The sequence below is a fragment of the Belonocnema kinseyi genome, chromosome 7 (genome assembly GCF_010883055.1).
Source record: "Belonocnema kinseyi isolate 2016_QV_RU_SX_M_011 chromosome 7, B_treatae_v1, whole genome shotgun sequence".
NCBI classification, from domain to species: Eukaryota; Metazoa; Arthropoda; class Insecta; order Hymenoptera; family Cynipidae; genus Belonocnema; species Belonocnema kinseyi.
Window position 1 is genome coordinate 137,731,625 of NC_046663.1, and position 15,344 is coordinate 137,746,968.

The 15,344-nt window shown below is 34.5% G+C and overlaps 2 protein-coding genes across 6 annotated transcripts in view; both read left to right on the plus strand.

Moving 5' to 3' along the window:
* The window catches only part of LOC117177231 (neurexin-4), a 217,714-nt gene that overhangs the window by 12,377 nt on the left and 189,993 nt on the right, over nucleotides 1-15,344 (plus strand). For all 5 annotated transcript variants that reach the window (XM_033367795.1, XM_033367796.1, XM_033367793.1 and 2 more), the window contains one exon: nucleotides 4,761-4,853. In XM_033367795.1, the coding sequence (XP_033223686.1) occupies nucleotides 4,761-4,853 (93 nt within the window). Of the gene's footprint in view, nucleotides 1-4,760; nucleotides 4,854-15,344 lie in introns of those variants that run through there.
* The window catches only part of LOC117177232 (L-aminoadipate-semialdehyde dehydrogenase-phosphopantetheinyl transferase), a 32,502-nt gene continuing 21,918 nt past the window's right edge, over nucleotides 4,761-15,344 (plus strand). The window contains exon 1 of the mRNA XM_033367800.1: nucleotides 4,761-4,853. The gene's annotated coding sequence lies outside the window, so the exon portion shown is untranslated. The remainder of the gene's footprint in view (nucleotides 4,854-15,344) is intronic.

Here is a 15,344-nt window from a genome sequence, read left to right on the forward strand (position 1 = left end):
CTCCTCTAAATGCTGCTAGGGAAATTGAGTCAATTGTCGAGAATGGGAAGTGCCGCATATACTGGAACTTTATATTCTCGACAATTGTTTCTGTTGCTCACTTTAGGCCTGACATGGTTCTTCTTGACTTCGAGAAGCGAACCATGTTCGTTATCGAATTTTCGGTACCAGCTGACAGAAACATCATAGCCAAGGAGAATGAACAGAAAGAGATGTATCATCGAGACCTTATAAGGGAGTTGCAACGATTGTACCCGGAATATTCTGTTAAACTGATCGTTCTTATCATCGGCGTTCTTGGAGGTGACAAGCTTTCACTTGCTAATGGCCTAAAAAGCATCCCTGCGTGTCAACAATATGCTAGAACACTTGCGGGAAAAATGCAGAAGGCGGTTGTACTTAAGTTGCTCCGTGTTCTTAGGGTGCACGAGGCTTTTGCTGGATCGTCGTATTGATTCCTTTACAGACTGTAACCACCTATCTCACGGTTGTGAGACGTGGTTGTGGCTGAAATTTTACCGCGATTTCGCTGGAAGCTGGTGCAATTTTTCAGATTAGCACCCGCTCTCGGCGAAATCCTGCGGTTGTCCTTATGACAAATTTTTAATTATATATATATATATAACTGCACCCGGTCCCAGCGGAATCGCGGTAAAATTTCAGCCACAACTACGTCTCACGACCGTGAGATAGGTAGTTCCAGTCTGTAACGGAATCAATACGACGATCCGGCAAAAGTTTCGTGCACCCTGAGAACACGGAGCGATCCAAGAACTACCGCCTTTTGCATTTTTCCCGCAAGTGTTTTAGCATATTGTTGAACCGCAGGGATGTTTTTCAGACTATTAACGAGTGAAAGCTTGGCACCTCCAAGAGCGCCGATGATAAGGACGATTAGTTTAACAGAATATGCCGGGTACAATCGTCGCAACTCCCTTATAAGGTCTTTATACCTCTCTTTCTTTTCATTCCCCTTGACTATGATGTTTTTGTCAGCTGGTGCCGAAAATTCGATAACGAACATGGTTCGCTTCTCGAAGTCAAGAAGAACCATATCAGGCCTCGAGTGAGCAACAGAAACAATTGTCGAGAATATAAAGTTCCAGTATATGCGGCACTTCCCATTCTCGGCAATTGACTCAACTTCCCTAGGAGCATTTAGAGGACCGATATTTAGGTTAATGCCGTATGAGTGACAGAAATGGTAATAAAGCACTCCTAGTGCCGCATTGTGCCTTTGAATGTAGGTCGTTCCCGCGTGAGTTGGACAAGTAGATAGAATGTGAGGTAAATGCTAGGGGTCTGCATGGCACGCTCTGCAGCTATCATCGGGAATGTCTTGGCTCAAAATGTGGCGACGGTATGTTAAGGGGGAAATGACACCGTCTTGGCATGCAAAAATGAAACCCTCTGTACCAGACTTCAATCCGGGCGATTTAAGGAAAGCAAACGTTAGCTCACAAGACATTGACTGATCCTTCACATTTCTGTGGAAGATACCGTGCATCCTCTTATCGAGGAGCTGTTCACGAAAGTTTTTCTCTTGTGCTTTCTTAATCCGGGCTTTCAGGAGTGAGTACTCGAGATAGATAAGATTTGATGCATTGTCTCACCCCTAATACTGAAGTCAAGTCTGAGTGTTTCAGCAGCCTCCTCCGCTGCTTTGTACAGAAATGTTCCTTTGCCCACTTCTTCGTGATTCCTGACCATTTTAAGAAGAGGGTTTCTTCCATTTGCAACTCTATGTGCTGTACCCAGAATAATCCTGTTGTGAAGACATTCAAGACTCAATATTCTGTAACCATCTTGAGGGCGTGAGATGTAGAGTCGCGGAACAGAAGACATAAGATGCATGCTTTTGTTCATGTGCGTAACCTTTCGTGTCCTGATATCAGGGGATCTGAGCTCGTTCTTCGTCTGTTGAACTACTCCAAATGGAGTACTACCGGGACGGCAAGAATATTCGTTGCAGATACTTTGTTCCTCGTCGACAGTTTGGAAGAACAAATCTGCCGGTTGAGACGTTTGTATCTGCTTCGGAGAGTATCCTTTATAGATGTCACATCCTGAATGCGGCTCTGTGGCACGCCCAGGTATGTATAGGTCTCTCCAGTGCAAAGGTGTCGTATAGCGCTTCTGTCGACTTTAAATATGAGGTGAAAATACTAGTGATGGGTGGGCATTCTTCATTAGGTGTTATGAGGGCATCACACGGCTCCTTGAAGCTATTCATGTTATCTGAGTCTTCGTCCAGTCTATGCTGCACTTTGTAGGCTTCTCTCCAAAATACTACGATCTCCTCTGGTTTGGGCGGGTGGTCGACAGTAACTGGAGGGTCCTGAAGAGTTGAGATGGGTCAGAGAGAAACTGTTGAGTTTTTTCTGACCCACCTCTCTCTCCGCTCTAGACTTCACTTAGCGTCAGATAGTATCCGTATTCTCTCAACAACATGCTGCATGATGGGCAGCAGCTTTGACTTGTTAAGTGTGTGATAACGGGTCCGGAGTTCGCGCGTGAACTTTCGAACCTTGGTGGTAAAATTCTTGGCAGATGTGATGTAGTCAATCACACACTGAATGCGGGACGCGTACTGTCTTACCCAGCTTATCTTTATGGCGAGTTGATGCATTCGTCTTTTGGTCTTATGATCAACCGTTGGTTTCGTTTTACGTTTCGCATCGGCTAAAGCTCTCGCTGTATTATACCTGGGTGTTGATGTTTCTCCGGGTCATAAAGAATCACACACACACACATTACATGTAATATGTATTTTTTGAAATGGTAAAAATTTGAACTATTTCCAAATAGATCCCCAATAAATGCATTACTTGTTTAACAATTGTGAATCGTTAACTTTATCGAGTGTCAGTTTTCTATTTTGAACGTTAAAATTAAAATTTCTCTGTAAAACTTCTTAGATCACAGCTGACACTGCTAACGTCAAGTAATCACCCTACCATCACTGAGGCGTATTGTGCGCACTGGGGATATCCGTGTTCTACCAACACGGATATGGCCTGAAAACTTAACGTTCAGAATTTTAGTTTCTAACTATTTTTATACTTTTAACTGTTCAATGTAAACGTTTCAAATTTAAATTCACAATTTTTAATATCCCATAATTGTACCAATTTTTCGTTATTTAATTTTAAATTATTAAATTTTTCAGTTTTAATAATTCAAAGCGAAGAATATAATTAATAAATTATATTTATTTTACGAGGTATCTATTCGTACGGAAGGCCAGAAGAGATAGAGTGGAATGATTTGTGAAAATGTTGTCCCCTTCCCTGCAATGTAACTCCTTTCTATCTACCCCATCATTTGAAATTTTGTGTACGGCCGTCCATACGAACATCGTTAGCCTTTATTTCATGTAATAAAATAACAGATTTAGTAATGTTTCTAAAAATGGTGTATTTTCAATTTATTCATCAGAATAGAATATCTTGCAGAATCTTACACGTAATGTATATTTAAAATATAGGTCATTCTTATTAAGGAACTCAACGAGAAAGATAAATTGATAAAAAAGCGTTCGAGATTTTCTTAAATTCCTCGTAAAATGAGCTCTGTTCGAAGTATTTTTAATTATTAGAGACTTAGTTGAGTTCTCGAGTAGAAAGACCGGTCTTATTTCTGAATGTTGTCTATTTTTACGATTCAATTTAACTGCCGACAAAGTCTAAGAAATTAGTAATCAAAATTTTTAAGTCAAAAAAAAAATAAACTTCAAAATCTCTTTTTAAAAAAATTAGCCCGAAGACCGTAAAAATAATAATTGCTTTTCAAATTGTACCAGAACTGCATTTTAGTAACCCGCGGCTTAATAATTTATAGAACTGTTGGTCCACGCAGTTATTCAGGGGGCAGGGAGAGAGACGGTTACGAATCTTGCTTGGAAAAACACTCAGTCGCGTATATTGCATAATATCATGTATTCCAATTGGAAACGGTTCAGGCGGCCATGATTGTTTACGTCTCGATTCCCCTGATTTAGTAATAAGGTCAGTGCGGGCCAACCGCTGCCACCGTTACTAAACTGAGGGTTGGGTGTATCATAAAAATGGCAGAAGGGTGCCAAAGACTAAAATCGCTCTTTGGATCAATGCTCCATCTTGTCTCCTTTATCGAAGCACGGGAAATAAAGAAAATACTGCAGTTGCAGCTCAACTTAGTGATTTTCGTTTCTCGGAACCCTCTATATTTTTTATGATAACTCGAAAACCTGTTAATATTTTTATAGTTTCTTGCTTTGTGTTAAAAAGGAGATTTCAAAGTTCATTTTGCGTGACTTTAAATTGTTGTATCTTTTTCCTACATTTTACAAGGAGTTGAAATTTTATCATGAAAATATAATGAAATTGCCAATGTCAGTAATTAGATTGACCTTTCTACTCTTTAATTTATTCTTTATTAATCAAATATCATTTAAGAGGGGCTCATTTGGCGTGGAATTTAATAAAGATTCAAATGCTTTTTTTTTAAAATGATTATTTCTGATCTTGTTCTGGAGATATCCTGTGAAAAGTAGGTGCAGGTTTTTAGTTGTTCGTTTCTCAGCTGTCCTGATCCTCATGGATGTATGATTTTAGACTCTATAATTGATATTTCATGACGTTCAAATTTTGTGTTCAGTTTTTCTCTAATTCGATTGTTCAAGTGATCTGTAAACATATATTCATGGAAATCTAGCCTTTTCAATATCAAAATTTAAATGAATATAATTAAATAATAAAATCGTCTTTATATTTTTTCAGACGAAGAATGCAATTTGCCTCTACTTGACAGAGCTCATTTAACAGCAACTACATCTCTGTCTGAACGGGGGCCGAAAAATGCTAGACTTAATGGTAAAGTCAGTTATTGCTTCTATCCACATACAACAATAAGTTCTAATTCATAAGACTGTTGTATTCAACTGGTGAATCGTATTAAGCTGATTGGCATTATAATGAAGTTGCTTGAATTATTTTGAATAGTTATTAATCATTTTCTTCTCAGTAGTTCTTGATTCGATGGTTTTTGTATGCCAAGCTTTTTATTTTTGTAAACTAAATTATAGTCCCTGCAGTGCTAAATATCGATCCATTTAAAACATCGTCTTATAATTTTCATTTGCATTCTTTAGGATTTTTGCACTTTTCTAAAATCAAAAAATAATCGAAAGATACTAAATTAAATTTGAATTACCTACCTTAATTTGCATGATGATTATCGATTGATGTTGTATGGTTCAATATCGGATATTGCACTGTTTCCTTTCCAATTGATAGGTGCTTGTAATATCATTAAGAAATTAAACTTTTTTGCTACGTAGGTATTCATTTGTCCATAATTTCAGTTACCTAAAATTGTGGACAATTGAACTGAATAGTTGGTTGTAATATCGGTGTTCTTGCATTTTCAGAAGTCATTTTTTTTCTTTTTTTTTTTTTTTTTGAGAAGTTACATACAATAAAAACGAACCAGAAGTGACTTGTAAAGTTAATATGCCTAATTCCAATCCTTTTCAATACAATATTTTCAGTTCAGCTAGCTAGATTGAATTTTTTTTGTGTTAATGTAATTCATCTGTAATGGATAGCGAAAAATCTCCCTAAATAGTTTTTTAAAAGGACCCTGCACATTTCTTATGGAAATTTGACCGAAAAACAGTTTCCATATGAAAAGTGCGCGGTACTCTATAAAGCCACATCAAATCTTGTAAATACTTTTTTTCCTTATACTCTTCTGCAGGACTATCTGTCAGTTTAGGATCAATATAAATGTCCATTAGGAACATATTAAATGGGTGCACTTATTCAAATAAATGATTCGGCTATATATTATATCACACACCGACTAGTAATTACATCACATACCCGTACTTAATTACAGGCACTTAAGCAGTAGTCTCACTTCGTCTTATATAATTGACGTTGTGCGTCATTGACACATGTGCATTAGAAGTAAAGTGACAACAACGTGCATGCAGAATGTGTGAAGGACATGAATATTACCAACATTTTATATTCCCTAATGTTACCGAAATTCACTTGGCCGAAGAATAATTTTCATATATTCGAATTATCGATTCATCTCGGTTTTACAGAATAAAATTCGAAAATATTTCAAGTGTGAATGATAATTTTTCTATAAGTTGGGTTTTTAATATTCTATTGTCTAAAAAAAATCAAATTTGTATCCTTGGAACAGAGTGTAAAAAATGAAATCGATTTTTGAAATCGATCTCTGATAAATTTGCTTTAAAGTTTAAAGTAGACGGGAAAAGCTAATCAAAACCATGTCCACCCCCCTCCCCAATTTTGAACGTTATCGAGAATTTTTCCAGTTTACCAATTAATAAAATAGGTATTGCCATTGAAGAATTTCTAAAAAGTTCCATAAATATTGTCATGAATTATTCGTTATATTAAAAAACACACTTCAAGTTCAAAAACATTTTTGTAGTGAGTAAATATTATTAAAAATTCGACATTTGACTCAAGTTTGAAGTGGTGGAGGAGTACTTGGCAACGTCGCAACTATTCAAACCGAATGCAGGAATGCCACGGGAAGGCCCGACGCAGTGTTTTATTGAATTTTTTAATTGTAATATTTTCAATGCATGATCTTATAGGTTACTTGATATTGCATTTTTTTTTCTCCATGGGACAAAGTTGTAACTTTCTTCGTTTTTGAAATCATGAGAAAAAGACAGATGTTTGCATAATTTTTCAGTTAAATTGTACTTGAATTGATCTAGTTGTTCTTGAAGTAAGAGGTTTTTATTGTTTCGCGCGGTGCCATGAGATTGAATTCTCTTGTTTTTTATGTTTAGCCTTCGATGATCGCAACTATATATTATTTGCTCTTATATTTCCAAAATCCATACAAAATCAAAAGTCTATACCTTCATGGCAGTCTGATTCGTAGCTGCAAATTTAACCTCATGGCACCGAAAAATACAATAAAACCCTCGTATTTCATAAACAGCTAGGTCAATTTAAGCAAAAATTTTTAACATATTTAAACGTTCTTTGTGCGCTTACCTACAAGAAGATGAATAACTTCATTTTATGAAAGAAAAGATAAACTACAAGTAATCTCGCGTTGATTTGTACAGATCATTAATCATTATGTTCAATGTGTAACTCTGGAATCTGTCAGTTAAACGCGAAATTTGTCCCGTACAACAACTACTTTGAAATTCAACGAATTCAAGATCAAAATTTGTGACTTTCAGGCAAAATTCCGGTCCTTCTACAGCGCAAGTGGAAAACCTTTTGATTTGATTTTTTAGCTAATTCAAGCTTGGTCTGGAACCAGCTCTTGATAAGTGAGTCGACGTGTACACCTTCTCTGAAATTGTATTGAATATTCCTATAAACCCCATTACCCCCTTTACCAGAGTGAGATGTCAAGTCCCCTCGGTGATACGTGCCGTTTTTAAAATTGTTCAGTGACATCTTTACTAGTTCCAAAAATTCACAAGACAGGTGCCCCACTTAGGCCGATCATTGCAACATTCAACAAAAATATCATTGAAAATAACATTGAAGCTCCTAAATCAAGAGTGCTTAACAGCTTCGATTTAGTGAAGAAAATGAGGAATTTCAGGATCCCGGCAAATTATGTCTTCGCATCATTAGATGTGGTTTCCCTTTTTACAAATGTGCCGAAAGAAAAGGCAGTCGAGGCGGTTCGTAGTAGGTGGAATCAAATTAGCAAAAAAACAAAAATTCCATGGACAGATTTTGAGGAAGGACTTCGGTTATGTCGACGAAATATTAATAGCTCTTCCGAAAAACGAAGTAGAAAACGTACTAAAATTTTTTCATTGAAATGATTATGAGATTAAATTCACGCTAGAGAAGGAACACAATAGGGCGATAAACTTTCTGGATGTAACTCTTCACAGGAATGACGTTCAAGAAATAAAGTGTAATTGGTCTGGTAGATGCCTAAATTTTGATTCAAATCACCCACAAATGTACAAAAAAGTGTAGTTTTTAATATGGTTGACAGAGCCATTCTTCTTTTGGATAAACAGTATCATCAAGAAAATTTGCGATTAGTGGAAGGCACACTTCGCGACAATTTTTACCGGGAAAAATTTGTTATAGATAATATAAATTTCAGATTGAATATTTTGGCCCAAAATGAACAACGTAGAGTAGACGAAATAGTTCAATACCTGGAAATTAGGTCTTTTATTAGCATTCCATATGTTGAAGGTCTATCTGAGCGAATTGCGAGAGTTCTCGGGCATTATGACATAACTACGGCGTTTAAAAACAAAAAAAATCTTACGTCGGACCTGAGACCCACTAAAGATAAATTAAATAATTTGCAAAATAGCGTTATTGTTTATGGCATTTGGTGCAAAGGTCAAAATTGCAAAGTGGTTTACATAGGCCAAACTAAACGTCCGTTAGGAGTAAGGGTTAAAGAACACAAGAAAGATATAAAAAAGGTCCCAAATAAACGGACAGTGTTCACTAAGTATAGTATTGCGAAAGATAATTTTTTCGATTTTGATAACGCGAAAATTCCTGCGAATGAATGTCACTATCGCATACGTCTGATGTTGGAAATGTGTCATATCGCTGGTAATGAGAATGCTGTCAATTTAAGAATCGACGTGGAAAAACTGTCAAATATATACTATCCTTTTGTAAAGAGAAACAAATTTTGAGAACACGTGGTCATTATGGTTGTCGCCTAGTAAAGGAAACCGGCAATCGGTCATCTCAATTTTCAGGTAGAATTACGGCCACAGCCTTTTTGATAACTTAAGCACCGTTCCTTTGAACCCCGTAAGTTGTAAAATTGGAGGACCTCTGTGAATACTGTTTCAGTTTTCTTCGTGATTCAAAGCGGAGCGGATTTCTAATTTTCTTTATGTCGAAAACTATGATTTTTATATTTACAGAAATTTTGTTTTATAAAAAATTTCAATCGTTGATTTTGTGTTTTTTTTCATTAACTTCATCTCAAATTTTAAGTGTGTGTCTCTGTGCGACTTTGTTGTGATTTTTGTGTTTGTGGGATTACAAAGTGATTTACTTACCCGCGATCACCTCATCCTTCTACGACGGAACGAGACGACCACAAAGAGTGAGTTGACGGTGAAAGAGAGAGAGAGAGAGAGAGAGAGAGAGAGAGAAGGAGAGAGAGAAGGAGAGAGAGAAGGAGAGAGAGAGAGGAGCTGTACGACATATAAATACTAAGTTTATGCATGAAAACACATTTTTTTACCAAATACTGAATGCCAAACCTTTACTTTTAATTTCATTTATTAATAGGTATGAATATATATAACTTGGTTAAATCTTATATCTGGCACTGAGGAGGACTCCTATCCGTGGTCGAAACGTTTGCCAATCTAATAATTTAAGAAATGCATGTTTTATAATTAAGTATTTTCATAAGACCCCAATGCCAATGAAAAATTTCTTCAAGCAAATTTAATAATTGGGTAAATTAAATCGGACATCTTTCAAAACACTAGTAAAGATGTCACTGAACAATGATACAAAAATAGTTGTTCTTAAAAATGTACAGTACGATTTTTTTCATTCTCGGCTTAAAATAACTAAAGGGCTACCTCGAAATGCGCAAAACCGAGAAACAGCATTTAATCCCTTTGGGTTCAAAATGAACATGATGGAAGAAAAAATAAATCTCATCTAAGTTGAGATTCAAACTTGCTTTTTTTTACACCTTTTAGTAGTATATGGCTGTATTTTCTATTAAATTTATGAAAATACCGCGCTTTCTATCCTACTTAAAGCAGTGTACTGCTATAGATGTAAAGTATCCAATAATGTAAGTAAATTACATTTAAAAATAAATATGTATGTATAAAGAAACAAAATGTGTTATAATTACAAATTTAAATATTGAGGATAGAAAAGGGGTGAAGGGGCGGCATAAAAATGTTTACACACAGGCGGCCGAATGTTCAAGAACCACCCTGCTAACCATAAACAATGTGATGCACCGCACAGAAGATTCGTAAACAACTACCAAATTTTCCGCACGCAAAATTTAAATATCTCGGTGTGCAAATTTCTTTTTTCTTTTTTTTAAAGATTAAATATCATTAGTTTTCTCCAGGCATGAACTCTAAGAAAGTAATCAAGTTGACTTCAACTTCCGAGTTGGCTGTGCGAAATTAAATACAGTTCATTGGATCGAAATTTATAATCGCCAGTTGGTATAAAATTATTCAAATGTCGTGGTCGTCTTATGGAATTCAATGGCATTGGTGTACTTCAAATCATAACTCGCCGGATAGAATTAAATTGTTTTGAATTTTCGAGTTTCTCTCAAGGTATTAAACAGTATTAAGTTGACTTCAATGGTCATCGTCTAATCATAATTAGAACGTATACACTAGGGTGGTCGAAAAATGCATGGCAAATTTTTTTTTTATGCTAGAGGGCAACGATCCACCATTTTATTCCAAATCCGAAATAAGAAATTCCCTAATTTTTAATTTTTTTTTTAATTTTAACAGGTGCCGGGTTTGACTTGAAATAGTTTCCCATGTAAAATGCATGGGGAAAAATCACTTTTGAGTTTTTAGAATAATTTCTTAGGGTTTGAAAAAATGTGACGGGAAAGTATGGGGGCCTGTAGAGAATTATCCAACGAAGAATTTCATCTATTAGATATATGGGTTTGACACCCCTACCACACCCCCACAAGTACCTGAAAACTACCCTTAAAACCAAAAATGACAATTTTTCATGAAATCGACCTGTTGAACATGGTATTCTCGTATTTTTTTCTTAAAATTATTAATATGGGTCTAGTGGATATAATTGTTAACATATATTGTTATAAGTAGATAATTTGTTAATTAATTTTCAATTGTTTAAACAAATAGAATTTATTTAAATATTTTTTTTTTGAAAATTCGTTTTCCCCCTTAAAAATTATCACTATTAGTCTAATAAAATATTTACGTTGGTTAATTAATGTTTTATTATTCAAACAAATGGGATTTGTTGAAACAATTTTTTTCGAAATTTCGTTATGATTACTTAAATATTACTTAAATATTACTGATAAATTAATTATTAATTAGTTATTAATTATTGCTGATAAATATTCCACTAGACCAACAGTAATAATGTTTATTTGAAAAAAACGAAATGAAATTATTCAAACAAATTCCTTTTGTTTAAATATTTGAAAATGAATGCCCTATTGTTAATAAATATTTCACTAGACCAATAGTAATCATTTTTAGGGGAAAAACGAACTTAAAAAAAAATTATGTAAACAAATTCCATTTGTTTAAACAAATAAAAATGAATGAACTAATGTTACTAAATATTCCACTAGACTAACAGTAATAATTTTAAGGGGAAAAAAAATAAATGTTCGAAAAAATATTCAAACAAATTCCATTTGTTTAAATTATTAAAATTTAATTAAACAACGATAATAAATATTCCATTAGACTAATATTAATAATCTTAAGTAAAAAAGACCATCAAACAGTCCTCAAAATGTCGACTTCATGAAGAATTTACATTTTTTGTTTTAATGGTAGTTTTCATGTACTCGTGGGGGTGTGTTAGGGGTGTCAAACCCATATTAACGATATATGAAATTCTTCGTTGGATAATTCTCTACAGGCCCCCATACTTTTCCATCACATTTTTTAAACGCTAAAAAATTATTCCAAAAACTCAGAAAAGTCATTTTTCCCAATGCATTTTACATTGGAAACTTCAAGACAAAACCGACACCTGTTAAAATCGAAAAATAAAAAATTAGGGAATATCTTTTTTCGGATTTGGTTTTAAATTGTGGGGATCGTTGCCTTCTAAAAAATAAAAGCCTTTTTGAGCCACCCTAATATACACTTTTCCCCTTATTCATCACATTAAATGGGATTGAAATGGAACACAATGCTTTTATGTTCGGGAGAAATAGATGTAGAAGATAAGAATGTGTAACTGACAATAACCTAAAATTGAAGCGGTCTCGGATGCGGATTGTGATAAAAAAATTCGATTTTTAGTTTAAAAAGAAATAAATAAAAACATGCTCCCGAGATCTTGAGTTTGTGAATATGGGTAAACAAAGGTTGATATAAAAGTTAACCAGTTCTGAGAATATCGACCGAGAATGCCGACGCTAGAATTTCAAAAGTTTTGAAAATCAGTTTGCGTTAGTGATTAAAAAGAGAATTTTTGATTTTGTACATAAATAAAAGAAATTCTTTCGAGTTATGTGGGTGTTGAATGATAATACAAAAATTGGGATCCCAAAAAGTTATTTAGTTCGGAGGGAATGAAATTTTTATGTGACGGGGTCGCGGTTTAATCGACTGTTTTTCTCTTTTTTGCTCTTAAAAGTAAAAAAATGTGATTTTTTTTTATTAAATTTGACATTACTTAGAATAAATTTTGTTGGTGAATAAAAACCAAACGGGTTACATCTCAAAAACTGCGCATTTTTTGAAAAAATAGAAGAAAATCTGAAAAGTTTTCAAGTTTTAGGTCAGGATATCAGTATTATTTTCATTTAAAATGTCAAAATGTCCCTTAGCATTTTGAATTATTGAATTTCGGTGAACTTAAGGGCATGTGATACTTAGAAAAAAATTGTCGCTCACCAGTTTTAGATTCCCCCGGATTTTTTTCTAGAATAATAAATATTTTGTCTTAAAAATTTGGGAAATGTTAGCGAACATGCTGACGGACGTCCCCACACACTTTTTTTGTAGGTTAATTCCAAAAAGTTTTAATTTAGCAAAATGTGATTAATTTGCAGAGCGCTTAGGAATTAGTACCGATTTTTTCAGTGTAGAGTCCCCCGGATTTTTTCCTAGGATAAGAAATATTTTTTCTTCAAAATCTGGGAAATGATAGCGAAAATGCCAACGGACGTCCCTGCACACTTCTTTTGTGTTTTTCTTTTCAACAAAGTTTTGATGTTGCTAACAACGTGTGTATATTTCGAGGTTATGTATTTTACAATTCTCCCGAGCGTTACTTCCAAAGTACACAATATTTTTAGCCGAAAACTTTGGACTTACAAATAAACATAGTAACTAATCTGCCCGAACTAACCTTGTTTGCAGGCAATCAAAAAAGTTTATTTCATAAATAATTTCCTAATTATCGGAAAGGCAGACATGAAAAACGACATAGCCTCAAAATAATGCACATACATAAATTTTTTATTAAGCACAATACATTTTTTTGTTATCCCTCAAAAAAGAGAGAGTGATTAATAGAGAAAGGAATCAATGGAGACATAACTATGGATGAATGGAAGTTGAATTTCAAGAAATTGTGATGAAGGCTGCATATCCAGCAAGGATGGGGGGGGGGGGCAGAAAAACAAGGAGGGAGGTAGGGAAGGTGAGAATGAGGAGACCAGAGAGGAGTTAAATCAAGAAATTTAGAAGTTAAAAAGGAAGAAGGCAACAGGAGAGGATGGGATGGAGAATGAAGCGTTAAAGTCTGATAGAAGAAGGGTTACAGAAGATGTTTAGGAAGATGTAGAGTATGGAGAGGATAAGGATGGCCTAAGGAGTGAAGAACCGGTTCGGTAGTTCCTTTATTAAAGTATTCCACACAATTAAACAGGATTTAGGAACGGGATGGGGACAGGGGATAGTATTTTTGTTTTGAATTATCTAGTCAACAGGAACCTGGGGCAGAAGAAAGGAAAACTGGTCGCATGTTTCGTAGATTTTAAGGCAGATTTTTTCGACTGGGCGAATAGGAAAGTTTTATGGAAGGCAATGCAAGAAAGGGAGGTGGGAAGAAGAGCTGATTGAGAGGATAAAGGAGGGCGCTCAGGCAAGGATGCCCGCTAAGCCCGTTGTTATTTAGCATATTGTTAGCAGATCTAGGAAATAAGAGAATATACTCGTTAGCGTACAAACAGAGGAATTTTGTTATTTGTGATTCTGGTTCGAAGCGAGAGGTGGAAATGATCTGCAGGTAAGGGAAAAAGATGAAAAGTGCGAATAAGGTAATGGGTTAAGTACGGGAGATTGGGAAGAGAAGATTCAAGAGTATAGGAAGATAGGAGTACGGATGTTTTAATTCACTGGTATGATCATTGATTTGTTATAGAGTGGAGATTTGGGATTCATAGGAGTACAAAAACGTAGAAAATATTCAAAAGAAATTTCTGATGGGGGTTATGGGAGTATTAATTGTTCAGTAACTATTTAATTAGTTTTATATTTTCGAACCTCAAAAATAATCATCGACACCCCAAAATGAATTTTGATTATTCGTGAAATGAACAAATGAACATAACTATAAAATGTCGAAGGTATTCCTTTTCGACGAAAAATTGCTCTTTTCTTCCAAAAACACCCTTAGTTATATAGAATGTTTTTTATTGTCTTAAGTAATTGAATGAGATATTATTTCTTACGAATAATTTTGATAAATTCTTTTATATTCAAAATAAATACAGGTGTCCTTTAATAAATGTGAGGTGTCGTTTAGGGAAAATATGGTGTCTCTCTGCCTTTGAATAAATGATTTTAACATAAAAAGCTGCCATTATACATGAATTAATATTCGTCGCCAGACAGTAAACACATAAATTAATATTATTATTTTTCTTAAAAGTTTTGCTTAAGTTATCGGTATATTTCTCGTATATTTTCAGAGCTCCCGTTTAAAAACTAAATAGCAAATAAATCTTAAATTTTTACGGAATCTCTGTGTTTTGTCATACCGTTTCTCAAATTTTAGAAAACAGCTTGAGTAAATATTAGCCGTTAAGGTAAAACATTTTGCATATTGGATGCCTTAGGATAAGTAGATGCTAATTTTAATTTTAATTGTCTCAACTTCGAAATAGTCAACCTCTTTCTAATTTGACAGGCTTATTAAAGCTTATTAAAGCTTATTAAAGCTTATTAAATTACGCGTCAAATGAGCCCCAATACATATATTTTTGACATTTTGGAGAGAATACAGAACGTGAGAAGTTTGTGAACAAAATAAAGATTTTCTCAAATTTTGTACCTCGACTTGAATTTTATCATAAACTAGGAAAATTGTTCTAAAAATCTGAACATTATATGATATGGAGTCTAAAATCTTATCTTTAAGAAAAAATAGATACAGGGTGCGCCATCTGAATTGGGTCAATGTAATGATTGAATAACTTTGACAATTTTCAAGCGATTGGCTTTATCAATACCGTTTAGTAAACTTTGATCCAGTACAATTTCAACCATCTATCGATATATGGTACAACGAAAGAACGTGCCGAAATAGTGTCGCTTTACATTGAAAATAATCGGTCAGTTGTGTTAACCCAGCGTGCATATCGCCGAAAATATCGTGACCGTTCTGCAC